This window comes from Thamnophis elegans, chromosome 3 (genome assembly GCF_009769535.1).
Source record: "Thamnophis elegans isolate rThaEle1 chromosome 3, rThaEle1.pri, whole genome shotgun sequence".
Taxonomy (NCBI): domain Eukaryota; kingdom Metazoa; phylum Chordata; class Lepidosauria; order Squamata; family Colubridae; genus Thamnophis; species Thamnophis elegans.
The window spans coordinates 69,312,041-69,327,633 of record NC_045543.1 but is presented as its reverse complement, the minus strand read 5'-3'; the positions used below and the strand labels follow the sequence as shown (position 1 = coordinate 69,327,633).

General features: G+C 36.3%; 1 protein-coding gene across 1 annotated transcript in view; it reads right to left on the bottom strand.

Moving 5' to 3' along the window:
• BNC2 (basonuclin 2) overlaps window positions 1–15,593 on the bottom strand; it is a 285,256-nt gene that overhangs the window by 103,827 nt on the left and 165,836 nt on the right. Inside the window, 1 exon segment of the mRNA XM_032213999.1 lies at window positions 3,657–3,892. Coding sequence (XP_032069890.1) covers window positions 3,657–3,892 — 236 coding nt within the window.

Here is a 15,593-nt window from a genome sequence, read left to right as displayed (position 1 = left end):
AAGTCAAGGACTACGTGGATTGGGGAACTTTTGGAAAGCTCACAGGAGAGGGATAATGAATTCAAACACCTGAATATTGCTAAAATGATATTTAATTTTAAGATGTCATCTTGCCTATTATTGTTGAAACAAATTAACTAAACTAACTGTCTGCAAATCTGCTCTACTTGTGCACAGCCATTCTACTAGGTATCTTAAAAATAAAGTATTGGCTTGTTCCTGCAACATTTGCTCAGTACAAACTTCTTTTTTCATGCAGGAGTTATATAATATAACTGTAGGGTGTTGAACTTTTCATCTGGAAAAAAATAGCATTTTTAAAGCCTGTGTAAAAACCAAATCCATTCATCAGGATTTATTGGGACGTGGTGGCTCAGTGGCTAAGATGCTGAGCTTGTCAATCAGAAAGTCGGCAGTTCGGCAATTCAATTCCCTAGCACCACATAGCGGAGTGAGCTCCCATTACTTATCCCAGCTTCTGCCAATCTAACAGTTTGAAAGCACGTAAAAATGCAAATAGAAAAATAGGAACCACCTTTGGGGGAAGGTAATAGTATTCCGTGCGCCTTCGGCATTTAGTCATGTTGGCTTTGAAACGGAAATGAGCACCGTCCCCTAGAGTCGGGAACAACTAGCACATATTTGAGAGGGGAACCTTTACCTTAGTCTTTTCCTTCACCTTTTAAGCAACAATTATTTAGTCCCTAAGAATTTATAATACACAGGGACACATGGCATTGTTTAAGAGAAAACTGTACATCTGTGAGCAGAAATGATATATTTGAATCTAAAGTGTATGGGAATGCACCTACTTATGTTTTCACACAATGAAAAAAGAGTTACACCTAATTTACGTGTAAACAACTGCCAACTGATTAAAGACTTGAAAGGTTATTAATAAAGTATCCCCTCTAACATGCTTATTAGTTTTTATGAGATAAGCTCAGCTCATCCAAAACTGAGAAATATAATTATAGAATTAGGATAAAAACAAAAGGCAAATGTTATTAGGAACAAACCAATCATTTGATCTTTATGATGAAACTAGTACCCTTATTTTAAGTTTACATTCCTCTGGCTGCAGTTTCACTTTTACTAAAAAAAATCAGATTTGGAATATATAAGAGAGTATACAGCAAAAACAAGGCTATGTCAGTCTTAGTAAAATGTCATGGAGTTAAATACACCTCAACATGCTTCCCCAACAGATCAAAAGTGTGCTTTCTGAAGAAGTGGACTCTATCCCTCTATTGTATTTTGGAGATATGCATTTAAAGCTAGAACATCCAAAGCATTGCTCATTCTCTTTCTAAATTTATCTTTCTAAATATAAATTGATCAGAAATATTTTCTTTAAAACAAAAAAAGGCTTCCTAACTTATAACAAATTCTGGTCATTCAAATCAAATACTTATATCAACATCTAATAGTAGACCATGTTATTAGGATGTATGTATGTATGTATGTATGTATGTATGTATGTATGTATGTATGTATGTGGAACCCTCTCAGTAGGCATGTGCGCCATCACCAGCTGGTCTTCGGGTTTCTGACGCTCCGGTGCCCATGTTTACATGCGTGCGAACATGTTTCAATTTGGCTACTTGGTACCGAAAAGGTCCACCATCACTGCTCTAGTCATTCTCAGTTCAAGCATAACCCTAAGCTGTAGCTAATGAAATTGCTGGTTTTCAGTAAAACACACATAGGCTGCATTCCGATGATGCACCCTTAGGTAATTTTAGTTCAGATGTGAATGTGCCAGAGGTGTGTTTTGTGGGTTCAGGCTTGCAAACACAACTTGTTTATAAATTTCTGTGTCATCTCAAATATGGCACAATGGCTTAATTTGGCAAGAATAAGATAGAAAAAGAACCAATGTTTTATTTTAATCTTTTTCTGGATTATTCTGGTTAGAAATAACTACTGCACTCTATTTGGATGACAAGGTAACTTAAAAGTAAGCCAAGGGCACTTGTAGCTAAAACATAGTTGGCCAAATTGTTCAAACTGAACCAGCTTAGAGCTCAGGCTACAGACTAAGCTCCAGATAATCTAAAACAGAAGTTTCCAATCTCTACCATGTACATGCATTACAGCAAAGCATGCAAGCTTAGAGAAATGCTTATTTCTGAAACATTAAACCATGGTTTTACATTACCTCCAAACACAGTGATTATTTAAACACAGGATGTTATTGTTTTTGCAATCACTGTGTTCTGTTTAAAAATATAATATGCAATTATAGATAATAATTTGATTATTTTGCTTTCCTTTGAGCATTCAGTTTTATACTTGCGTACCTGAAGTTAATTTCAAAAATGCCAATTCACAATTTGGCTATAGTTTGTGTTTTTCAATTTAGTGTACAGTATTGCGGGATTTTAACAATGTAGGCTTATGCATACCTAATCAGAAGACCAGCGAGACTTTCTTTCAGGTAACTGTACACAAATGCATCCTAAATCTTGCATACTTTATAAATAAGGGCAATCGGTTTCCTGCCATCACATTTAAGCATAAAGCATAAGTAACCAGGATATTCAAATGGAATACAATTGTGGCACAGTCCATATCTCAGATAATAGCCAATAAATGCTGCTCATTACTTTCCCTGATATGGAAGTAAACTATTCTGAAAATCTTATAGTTAAAAATGAATAATATTCATAAATGGATTTATCATAAGGACAATGTTTAGCTAACCCTATCGTTCTTGATGTATTATTTTAAATAATATTTATTTTCAATTCATGTGGGAGGGCTAGGAATTGTACCAATTTCAGAATGAAACATCGAAATCCTAAAGGTGTTTTTAAGTCATTTAATTCTTGCTATGCAGTAAAAATGTACAGGAGAAATGTTTTGGTGAATTTTTAAAACTACTGGTAGTTCTCGACTTACAACAGTTCATTTAATGACCAAAGTTACAAGGGCACTAAAAAAAAGTGAATTGTGATCATTTTTCACTCTTACAATTGTTATCGCCCCATGGACAAGTGATCAAAATTCCAACCCTTGGCAACTAGCTCATATCCATGACAATTGCAGTGTCCTTGGGTCACGTGATCACCTCTTGCAATGTTCTGACAAGCAAAGACAATGGAAACCCAATTCACTTAATCACCACGAGTGAAGGCTAATATACGTGTCCCAGGATAATGCTGCGGGATTCAATTTGGGTCGGTCACCGGAACCAGAGGTTTAGTCCTCTGAGCTTTTGGATTCATGCTGGAGCTGATCTGTCGAGGGAAGGTCCCTGAAGAAGGACTCCAGCATAAGTCCAAAAGCTCAGAAGACAAAGGTCCCAGTGATGGACCCAGATTGGAACTTAATAACCATGTTGCTAACTTAACAGCTGCAGGGATTCACTTAACTACTGTGGCAAGAAAGGCTGTAAAGTGGGGCAAAATTCACTTAAAAATTGTCTCATTTAGCAACAGAAAGGTTGGACTCGATTATGCTCGTCAGTCGAGGACTACCTGTATTCAGGGGGGGGAAAAAATCACACTTTTGGTAACATTATTTTTCCTCAATTCCATACAACATACCTAATACATTTTAAGGGAAGCACTGAGCAAAGAAATAGATGTCTCTCTTGTTTTGCTTTTTTAAAATCCTGGGACTATCTACCTGTTTGTGAACAGGGTTCCTACCTGAAGGATGTAACCCCGAACATAGTCGCGAAGAGTCCAGCCCAAACCATGAAGGATGTGCAGTACTTCTTCCTGTTTCAATACACTGAATAGTCGATCAAGCAGAATCTTCAGTCTCACAGGCACAGCCTGAGTACCATATAGCATCAAGCTGCTGATGTCGAACACAACGTTGGATTGTACAATCTCCACTTGAGTTGGATGGTACAAATGCTGAGTGCTAAGCTTGTCCAAAGCTGCAAGAAGGAATAAATAAAGAGAATGGTGACATGAGGACAGTACATTAAATTGAATCTTTTATCATTAAAATTAAAACATCTAATATTATTGTTAAGATTATTAAGGTAAGAGCCATGGTGGTACAGTGGTTAGAATGAAGTACTGCCGGCTGCCTACAATTTGGCAGTTCGAATCTTACCAGACTGAAGGTTGACTCAGCCTTCCATCCTTTCGAGGTGGGTAAAATTAGGATTCAGATTGTTGTGGGCAATATGCTGACTCTGTAAACTGCTTAGCGAGAGCTGTAAAAGTGCTGTGAAGCGGTATATAAGTCTAAATGCTATCGCTAAGTGCTATTAAAATATACTGTTCAAACTACAATTGTAGGCTACATTAAAAGAGCATATTACATTATAATAATTGAAGACAAGGTGCACAAAATACACATTTAAGTGCACTGATAGCAAATACCTGACTAATAACAATACTGTTAACTTCTCAGCAGACTATGTTGTACAATAGATATTTTCTCTCTTCTGCCCATGTTAAGGATAAAACTATTTAGAGAAACAGATAAATTTATACACCCAGTTATCTACCACACATAACACAACTCTATTATTCTGTTACACACTCTGTATATGTGTGGTAGATAATTGGGAATATAAATTTAGTATCTCTTTCTCTAAATAGTTTTATCTTTAACATGGACAGAAAAGGGAAAATATCTATTTTTACAATGACCTCGGTTCAGATGAAATGAAATGAAATAATGAAATAAAAGCTGAAAATAATGTCGGTTTTTAACTTTCACTTAACATTCTGCTGTTTGAAAATATGTTTTTAATACATACGTGCAAGCTCATATATACACAAAGACTTCACCCAATAATCCCTCTGGCTTTGCCCCCTTTTCATTCAAATAACATCAATTCAACTGTTTTTTGATTTTTATTCTGAAAGACTCAAGAATCCTTGACAAAGCGTAATGTTTAACAAAATGGACTTCTTTATTATACCTCCTGTTTTTTTTTTAAATGCAGTTTTGTCAGCTTTAAACATTTTCTTGCAGGGAGACCTCTTCCTCCTTATGCACTTTGGTATCTTCTTTGCTGGTGATCACTGGAGAGCTCATGTACTCTTGATAAATTGCTTTCTTCTATCCCAGCATAAATGCCCTTATCATTTCCCTACTGGCTACATTCAGCACACTTACCCCCTGGGACACTTTGTCAAAGAATACTGGTTTCCTCATATTTCATTTCTTGCTCCTGATTTGTCTGATCTTTCCTATTTTAGCTGTTTAGTCAACCTTGAATAAATAGGTTTTTAAAAATTAATTTGAAGTTCACAAAAGATAAGGGATTGGCAAGCTTGGGGACTGAAGTCCTCCGTCTCTTCGCAGAGCATTCACTCTGCAGAAATATGAAAGGAAGTATCAATACATATACCATTAATTGTTTGATTTACTTCAATTTAAAACTCATCCATCACTAACAATCAAGAAAAGCATTGTGCTTTCCGTGTAATTATGGAATTGCTACAATACATACAGTAACTATAACTCATTATCTTTAAACAGTTTTATCACCTGATAAAAAAACCCCAAACTCTTTCCCTCTCTCCTCTCTTCAGTCAATCCTCCAACTGTAAGTACCACATTCCTTTTTCAGTTTATTTTAACTCATTACAATGACATCGATATGATCTATGAGCCATGGTGGCACAGTAGTTACCATGCAGTATTGCAGGCTAATTCTACTGACTGCCAGCAGTTCAATTCTCATTGGCTCAAGATTGACTCAGCCTTCCATCCTTCCGAGGTTGGTAAAATGAGGACCCAGTTTATTAGGGGCAATATGCTGGCTGTAAAACATTATGAGGTGCTATATAAGTCTAAGTGCTATTGCTATTCCTATCTACCTGTACCTTGAAAATAGTGAACAATATTAATATGACTGTGCAGCACAAGCTAAATTTTTCAGAAGATACTATTATTTTGATTATGTCTAGCGTATGTAATTTGATAGCTAGATGATGCAAATGGATTTTCCATGTCTTTATTATGGCTAGGTGTGCTTGTATGTGTAGAATGTTTGCATTAGGTAATTATACAGAGAAATATAACTGTTTATAGGCAGTCCTCAATTTGCAACCACAATTGAGCCCAACATTTCTGTTGTTAAGCAAGACAGTTGTTAAGTGAGTTTTGATCCTTTTTATGATCTTTCTTGCCACAGTGGTTAAGTGAATCACAGCAGTTGTTAAGTTGTTCAGTGAATCTGGCTTCCCCATTGATTTTGCTTATCAGAAGGTTGCAAAAGGTGATCACATGACCCCCGGGACACTACAACCATCGTAAATATGAACCAATTGCCAAGCATCCGAATTTTGATCCTGTGACTATGGGGATGCTACAATAGTAGTAAATGTGAAAAACAGTCATGCCACTTTTTTCAATGCTGTTGTGACTTCTGTCACTAAATGAATAGTTCTACAGTAAGTCAAGGACTACCTGTAATATTCTAACAACATATTCTTTATTTTTTCTGTTTTTGTTTATTTGTTAAAAGCACTTGTTAGGTATTTTTAACAATGTATGTATCTTTTTGCTTTGTTTTGTTCTTTTGTTATTATTTAAGGTATTTCTATGCCCCTTGCTTACATGTCTTTCTCTAGGCCTACATGATACTAAAGCAGCAAAATCAATCACTGCCAGAGTTTTCATCTGCACAAAATTAGAGATCACGAAGTAGATTGTTTCTCTCTTCTCATCCCTTCTTGATATTTGAATTACCATGCCAGCAGCATTGAAGAAACCCAGGAAAATCACTCTCCAAAAGCATCTGAAATTTATTGCTACCCTGGAATAACCTCTTGTGTTTGTGTTCCTAGGGATGCTGTTGTAACTGGATCCCAGGTGCTGATGGAGTGGTGGGACATATACTGCCCCCCCTCCCAAAAAATATCCCTCTCTATAACTAAATTCCCATTCACAATGAGAAAATGAAGGACAAGTGATGAATCTGAACTGCAGAACTTCACAAAATCCTCTTTTATTTCTAAAAATGCAACAAGTCCTCAGTTAACTACTGCAATTGGTACCAGCAACTCCATCACTAAGCAACATGATTGCAAAGTGAAAAAAATTGCATGATTGTACCAACTCATGACAGCAGATCCAGCAGTTCTAATTGAGGTCATTAAGCTTGATGTCATATGATTATGACTTGCAATTTCCTGCTGCCTTCCCCATTGAGTTTGTTTGTTGGAAGTTGGCAACGAAGAGTCACAAATAGTGACTATGTGATCTTGGGGCACTATGACCATTGAAATGGCATGCTGGTTGCCAAGCACCCATATTGTGATTGTCAGGACAATGTGACGTCTGTAACTGTGAGGACTGGTTGTAAGCCTTCTTGTTCAGTGCCATCATTATTTCAAATAGTTCCTGAATGAGTGGCCACTAGGCGAGACCACTTGTACATATCATAACATGTCAAATTGGTATTCTGAAGTATAACTTGCCAACTTCAGCAATACTATTATAGAGGCAATATAGATAAAGCAACATCTATTCTTTAATGATAGACGGTGGGGGGGAATAGTAAAAGACTTTGGATAGTCTGTCAATAGAAACCACTTAAACTCTCAAATGAGCAGAACAAAGAATTTGCTCAAGCTCATAATTATATCTAATTTCTCCCAAATAATATCCATTAATTCACACTAAGAGTTTGGAATAAGAAAGATCACCACACCGTCTATAGGAATATATGAAAATCTTATAGGATTATTCAGTTTGACGATTCTGATGTATTAACTTGGTTCATGCAATACATTTCCCCCCGTTGGGAAGATGCCAGAAGAAGTGTCATATTTTCCTTTGGAAATGTTTCTAAGGTTCTTTAAAAGCTTCACCTTCATAGTCCCAAGAGAGTCTCTAGAGTATGTTTCACACAGGACATGAAATCTTTGTCTTGAGTTCATGAATGATATATAAGAGTGTTTTTTGTTTTCAAAGGTGAAGAGATTTGCTTGTTTCAATTGACCTCTGGATTTTCCTGAATGGAACACTGCATTATTGCAAATATTTTCTCACACTGTACTTTCATGTTGGCACTCTGTTTTCTTTTCTTTTTTCCAATGGATTGCTTAATATGTTTATAGATTATCCATGCTGGACTAAAATAAATACAGTATGACTATTTATATGCTTTATTTTGAGCAGAATTTGTGCAATCTTAGTATATAATTCTTTAAAGAGGAGAGAAGCTGGTATCTACCAAGTAATTGTAGTTTAATCAAAAAGGTAATTGAACCAGTTCTTAACCTTCTAGATCAGGGGTGTCAAACTCGATTTCATTGAGGGCACATTATTAGGGTTCTGTTTGACTCGGGAGGGGGCAAAGTGGCCGTGGCCAGCTTGATGTCACTCATATTGGGAGTGCCTGTGGAACTCCATTTTCGGCCCTCCCGAGCTCTGTTTCTGCTAGCAGAGGCCCTGTGGGCCAGTTCTTTCCTATTTCCAGGGTGGCCGTGTGGGCTAGATCTGGCTCCTGGGCCTTGAATGTTTGAATGTTTATTTAATTTGTATGCCGCCCCACTCCCGAGAGACTTGAGTTTCACATCTCTGTTATAAATGGTCACCCAGGTTTGGCAGGTGGATAAGGATTTTCATATCTGTAGAACTGGTAATAATAATAAATATTTTATTACATTTATATTTCATCCAACTTCCAATGACTCATTAATTAATTTAAACTAATGAGTCAAGTACAGAAAGGACAAATACTACCCTTGTCAACCTCCACTCCTAAAATAATATTTTATAGGTTTTATAACTATATATTTTTTCCTACTTGTTCACAAGGGGGGGGGGACCAAAGGTAATAGAAAATAGATATATTTTTGCAGATGGAATGTTTTATTTACACCCATATGCTGTACATATATACTTATTCTAGAAAGTCCCATCATGGCCTTGTTAAATGCAGGGGATTTCCTTCTAGAATTTCTTTCAAATAATGTTTATCTAATCAGAAAAGATGTCTGATGTCCTGCATATTTTTGTGGAAGGAGAATCCATATTAAGTTTGCAAATAAAGTATTTTTAAAATAAAAAAGTTAAAATGTTTAATATTTCCCACCAAAAGAATGATCATCTTGCATGGTCACTTGATCATTGCTTATCAAATTATTACTCTTTGAAAGAAAATATAAGTGGAATCCTTACAGCACTAAATAGATGCAATTGTAGGAGGGGAGGGAGAGGGAGAGGGAGAGGGAAGGGATTAAAAGTGCCACCTGAAAAAGGGTAAGTGAACTTACCCCTCCCCATGAATTCTAGTATCTGTTCTAATAACCCTTCTCTAAATGGAGAGTAAATTAAAGAAACATAAAAAGGGCAATAATATCCAACGTACTTAACCCTGGGGAAAAATAGCCATTTGTAAAGTTTTTGTTTTTTGTTTATATGAAGCATTTAACTACTTTGTTACAAGAGTTTGTAGTCTTCTTTATGACACAATTTAATAGGTTGGTTGTGATATACAAAGTCCTACATAGTGTGAAATTCGAATATTTAAAATACTGGATATCCTATATGAACCTATCAGAAGATGCTTTGCTTGAGAGAACAGAAAAAGAAATTTTATTTTGATGTTGCTCCTAGATTCTGAATATTTTTGCTTTTTATTTTGGCATTAAAATGGACTTTACAGCTGAAGCAGATTAAAAAATGGTGCTTATCAGTAATACTTGCCAGATGCATTTAAAGATACTTCCAATTTTCTCTTTACACGTTTCAAAAAGTCCCATAAACAGCTATCTGTACTGCGTCACTATATCAAAAATGATAAATTTAAATTTCAGAAGGTACTTAATTTTTTTATAGCATCTCATATTAGCCAACTCAGCATCCTAGAAATCTTTGTGTAGCTTTTTTTCTTTGCTCTTGAGATATTTTGCCATTTAGGGCTTGTGTGCTGTGAAGTGCTCTGGACATGCAACCATATATCCAAATCACTAGGCTGCCAAATTCCTTAAAAAACAGCAGGTACAGAATTGCTTCAATCATATTAAGGCACCTGCCCTCTTGAATGAAGTTCTCCTAACATCTGGATGGCTCCCATCCTGCTAGTATTTTGATCAACCCTAAACACAGAATGGTTAGTGTTCACCCCTAAGGGGATGTTAGATGTTGGTGGGATGTTTTGGGGTTTTCCTGTTGGGTTTTTTTAAAACGAGTCTAGTTCTGTCGTTTGTTTTTGTAAAATGGTTTTTATATTGCTGTGGTGTACTGTCAGCTACTCAGAGTTATTTAGAGTTGTATAGCATCAAATCAAATAAAAAAAGAAAGGTGATAGACAGAGGTAATGAAGTAACTCCAATAGATTATAAAAAAAATTCAAATGTGATTATTGGACATGTAAATCTTGGGAATAAGATGTAAGCGAACATATTTGTTTATTAGCCTTGAAATTAAGCTACCTTGGCTGGTTTGGACTTTTCAGTTACTATACAACCCACTGATTTTAACACTGCTGAAGGAAAGCAGGTAAGGGAAATGGCTACTTTTCTATGTATATTTTATTGGCATTATGAGACTTTGAATGATTCAAAGGAAGTTAAATACACACCATGCATTAAACCAATGGCAAATGCTTACTCAATTTATCAAGTGCCAGAAACTACAACACTAGTTTCTATTTCACATATTTCTTAACCACTTAAATTTACCTATGGCTATGAAGACCTCTTGTTGACCCCAAACTACTGCACACTGAGAGACTTTTAATAGGTACCACAAAGTCTGAGCGCATACTGAATTATGGCCCATATATTGAATTATGGCCCATGTTTAGTCCAAAAATATAATGTGATTCTTGTGACAAGTTGTGGTTGATCATGAAAGTTAGCATTGAGAGGCACATGGTAGAACCCAGTGGAAACCTGAAATTGCACCCAAAATCCAGTAATTATCCAATCTAATCCAACATGGGATGCTGTTTTAATTTACACTGTATCCCATAGCTACAACATGTTTATATAGCAGATGAGAAGGAATAAAAATAAGGATATTCTCCTGGCCATCGTCCCCCAACACTGAGATTATTACATCAGTTGCTAAAGGATTTATCCTGCTGTAACAACATGTGTTAACACTTAGCACTTAGACTTATATACTGCTTTACAGTGTTTTACAGCCCTCTCGTTTTATAGAGTCAGCATATTGCCCCAACAATTTGTGTCCTCATTTTACCCACCTCGGAAGCATGGAAGGCTGAGTCAACCTTGATCCTGGTGAGATTTCAACTGCCAAATTGCAGGCAGTTGGCAGTCAACAAAAGTAGCCTGCAGTATTGCACTTTAACCACTGTGCCACCATGGCTCATAGTTCCAGAGAAGACATGAGAAAACTTTAAAGCACTAATTGGTTCACTCATTTTATAGACAGACAACTGCTACAATTAACAGTGAAATGAACATATGATCTGAAATATATTCACTCTAGATTTTGAGAAACCTTGGTGAAAGATGTTCTCAGTGATGGCACCTCCCAGAATAATTCCTTCTTTTTATTACCATCATCAAAGCTCATTGGCTTGTTTCCATCCTCCACGTTAAACCCTGAAGATAAACAGACAATGCCAATGAAATGTGCAAATCCAACTTCTATTCTTGCTGTGCAGGGTTCAGTCTGATGAAGAGACTGCTGACCAGCAATTGTGTAACACTAACGGAGAAGGGCCAAGGTTCACGGGGAATAACAGTGATCCCCTGTTGGATGTGGGACTTGATAGGTGCTGCAGGTTACCAGATGATTAAGTGACTGAATGCAAAAGCAAAGGATATTACTGATATTTTGACAACTTGCAAGTAACCATAATAAATGTTTTCAAAATTCACCGGATTTCTCAAGGTGTTTATAAGTGGCTCTTGAGAATAGTATAGGTTTAATGATAACACTGCCCCATCTCAAATTTCTTTCTTAGCTCCTGGTGGATACACTGAAGAGTTGGCTCTTCTTCTACTTATTAAAATGTAGCTAAAATAAGAAATATTAAATACAGAAACATCACATTTTTAAAATCTTCTCATTTTTAGTTTGTGCAATATATGAGCCATTTTTTCAATTTCCTTCACATGTCAAGAGCAAAATCACTTGGACCAATTTGCAGGATTTGGGTTTGGCTACTCTGAAGAAAAGAAAAGGACTAGGTGGGACATGATAGCAGTATTATAGTATTTGAGAGGTTGCCACAAAGAGGAGTGGGTAAACTTACTTTGCAAAGCACCAGAGGGCAGGACAAGAAACAATGTATGGAAACTAATCAAGGAGAGAAGCAACCTAGAGCTAAGGAAAAATGTCCTAACAGTGAGGACAATTAACTAGTGGAACAGCTTGCCTTTAGAAGTTGTGGGTGCTTCATCACTGGAAGTTTTTAAGAAGAGATAGTCACTTGTCTGAAATGATATAGAGTCCCCTGCTTGGGCAAGGGATTGGACTAGAGGACCACAAAGGTCACTTCCACCTTCATTCTTAAAATTTTGGAAAACCTGCTCAGTAGGAAAGTTGATGGAACATTAAACTATGGCTGTACTACAGTGGTGGGTTGCAGACGGTATGCCCTGGTATGGGCATACCGGATCCTGCCCTGACCACCGGATACCATTCCGGTATGGTGCTCTGGAGGACCCACCTGCCCGCCCACGGTCCTTACCGGTGCTTTATGCTGTTGGTACTTCCATGCACGCATATGGCGCCTGCATGACACTCTGCGGAACAGCTGGAGCATCACGGAGGCTTGCAGAAGCATCATTTGACGCTAGAACGCATGTGCGCGCCACGCACGTGCATGTGGGTAACTCCGAGGCCCATCACTGCTGTACTACCATTTTTACAGGGACATAAGTATTTCTCTTATTTCTTCTCTTCTGCAATACTATCCAGGTTAATCAGATCCTTATTACATAAACTTTCTACTTCTTAATTTTATTTTAATATTAGCATTACCAGTTTTGTGGCAAAATGTTGTGTTGCTTCAGTTAACATACTGCTTCCCCTGGTTTTTATATTAATACATTTATTTCTTCTGGATCATTGATCATAATAAAGATAGGTTGCTATGTATAATTTTCTCAAATGTGTATATATATAGTAATTTGAACCCCGCAAAAATTACCAAACACCTGTCTGGAAGTTCCTAGTTGTTTGTTTAGATAAACTAGAAAGAGCCTCCACTCATAAATCTACTGAATTTACACAAAACAGAAAAGATTATTTGAAAACTGTAAATAAAGCTTTCATTAATTTCTATTTGTATGATCTGATTCCAAAAGGAAAAAAAATTAGACGGCTACTGATTTATGTAGCCGAAAGCAGAACCAAGGTTCGTTCACATATGATGCTTGCTCCTGCATTTTTTCATCCCTCTGTAAAACTTTGAACTTCATCCAGGTTTGACACACTGCCTCTTCAGTTAATAACTATCAAGTTTCTCTTGTCTCCTGTCTACTTTTCTTTGAGGCAATTGCGCACTCAGCACCCCGAGATAATAACACACATCTATGAGATAAAAGCAGTGGCATTAATGTAATTGTCTGCCTCTTTCTCTTTAGCCTAATCTTTTTTTCTTTTCAGTTTTGACTGTCTGTGTGACACCTGTTTTTGTCTCCTCTGATCCTACGACAGGTTTTCCGCTGACAAGGTTTTTGCCTGACAGAGATTCTGCCAGACAAGAACATAATAAAATATGAAGAACTGCTTGTCAGTGTTTCTGCCAATAAACACATGAAATAACCAAAAAGGAATACCCTAGGTGCGTTTCTTTGCTTTCTTTTTTCTAAGGGGACCTGAAATGGCCATTGGCTTGTTGGGAAAACAGACTTTCTCATCAATATCTCCAAGCTAAGGACCTTCCCTTTCCTGTCTTTCTTTCTTTCTTTCTTTCTTTCTCTTTCTTTCTTTCCTCTCTCCCTCTTCTTTCTTTCACCTTTCTTTTTCTCTATCTTTCTCTCTTTCTTTCTCTTTGTCATCTTTATTAAACTTATTATGGATGGATGGATGAAAGGAACAAAGAAACAAAAGAATGAAGGAAGAATTTAATTTTCCTTAAAATGTGGAATGATTCAAGTGGTAGAATTATGAAATATACTAAAAATTAAAAAGCTGATGCTATCACTATAACCTGACAACTGCTTTTTGAACACAAGCTTTCTGCACAGAATTTATGTTTGTTTGCTGAACTTGCATGCTATCCACTCTCTTAATTGCTCAGGTGATTTACATAATTAGTGATAAAATAGTAAAAATAAAAATAAAGCAAATATTAAACATTTTAAGAAGTTAAAACACAATGTAAAACAATAAAAAGACCTAGATAAACAAATATGTTTTAAGCTCCCTCATAAATTGCAACAGAGATGGTGCTTGTAGCAACTCCACAAATATGGGCCCCATCACAAATAAAGCATAATTAAACACAAATGTTAAACGCAGCCATGCCAACACTCACAGAAGATTCTCACTAGTCTTTAACGTAAGTAACTAATTTGAATTGAGTTCAGAAAGCAACTAGCAACCTCTAAAATTGCTTGAATACGGGAATTATGTCAGAGCTTTGGAAGCATCATTAAGAAACCATACAATATATTTTAGGTCACTGTTCAACAATTAGATATATCTATTAATTGTACTAATTGTTTTCCATTTATAATGGAATCAGTACACGTTGCTAAAGATGCAAACCCCTTTTACTTTTATAGTCTCATTATATATCCCAAAAATGAAAGCATTTTCTAGTTTGGGGAAAGTTTCTGTTGCAACCATACAATATTTCTATACGTGACTGACCCTAACCAGAATTTATATGTAAATAATTCTTGTTACAATCATAACTTAAATAGTAACCACATTTTTCCTCTTCTTCATACCTGTGTTTTTCTTGAATTTTTTACCATCTTTCCTGACAAAAAGTTATTGAAAAGACTGTCTAAAACTTTCACTTGAAAATGAATATATTAATTTTCCAGATCAAGATAAATATTTACTTCCCTACTCTTTATGATAAAATTCATTCAACAGATGTTTTTTCTTCAATTCATACTCTTTGCAAGACTTTCGCTATCCCATTCTTCATTCAAGTGTTTTCAGAAAGAGCTGTAACTACAGGTAGTTCTTGACTTACAACAGTTCATTTAGTGACTGTTCGAAGCTACAACGGCAGTGAAAAAAGTGACTTACGACCATTTTTCACACTTATGACTATTGCAGCATCCTATTGGTCAGAGGATCAAAATTCAGACACTTGGAAACTGGTTCATAATTATGACAGTTACAGAGTCCGAGGATCCTGTGATTCTCTTTTGCAACCTTCTGACAAGGAAAGACACTGGAGAAGCCAGATTCACTTAACAACCAAAACTCACTTAACAAATGCCTCACCTAGCAACATGAATTTTGGGCTCAATTGTGGTTGTATGTCGAAGACTACCTGTGCTTGGCCTGCCTCTGCATTTCCATGCTTCTGCAGAGCAACAAAGAATAAGTCTTCATTCAAGAATTCTTTTTTAATAGCAACAGCCATCATAATCCAATGAAAGAAATTTCAAAATTCTTGGTAGAAGTAGATGATATGGTGTATTATTATTTTTTTAAAAAATCAAAGGTTATCTACTGCTGTTTGCCATGTGAAAATATTAAAGCAGACCTCA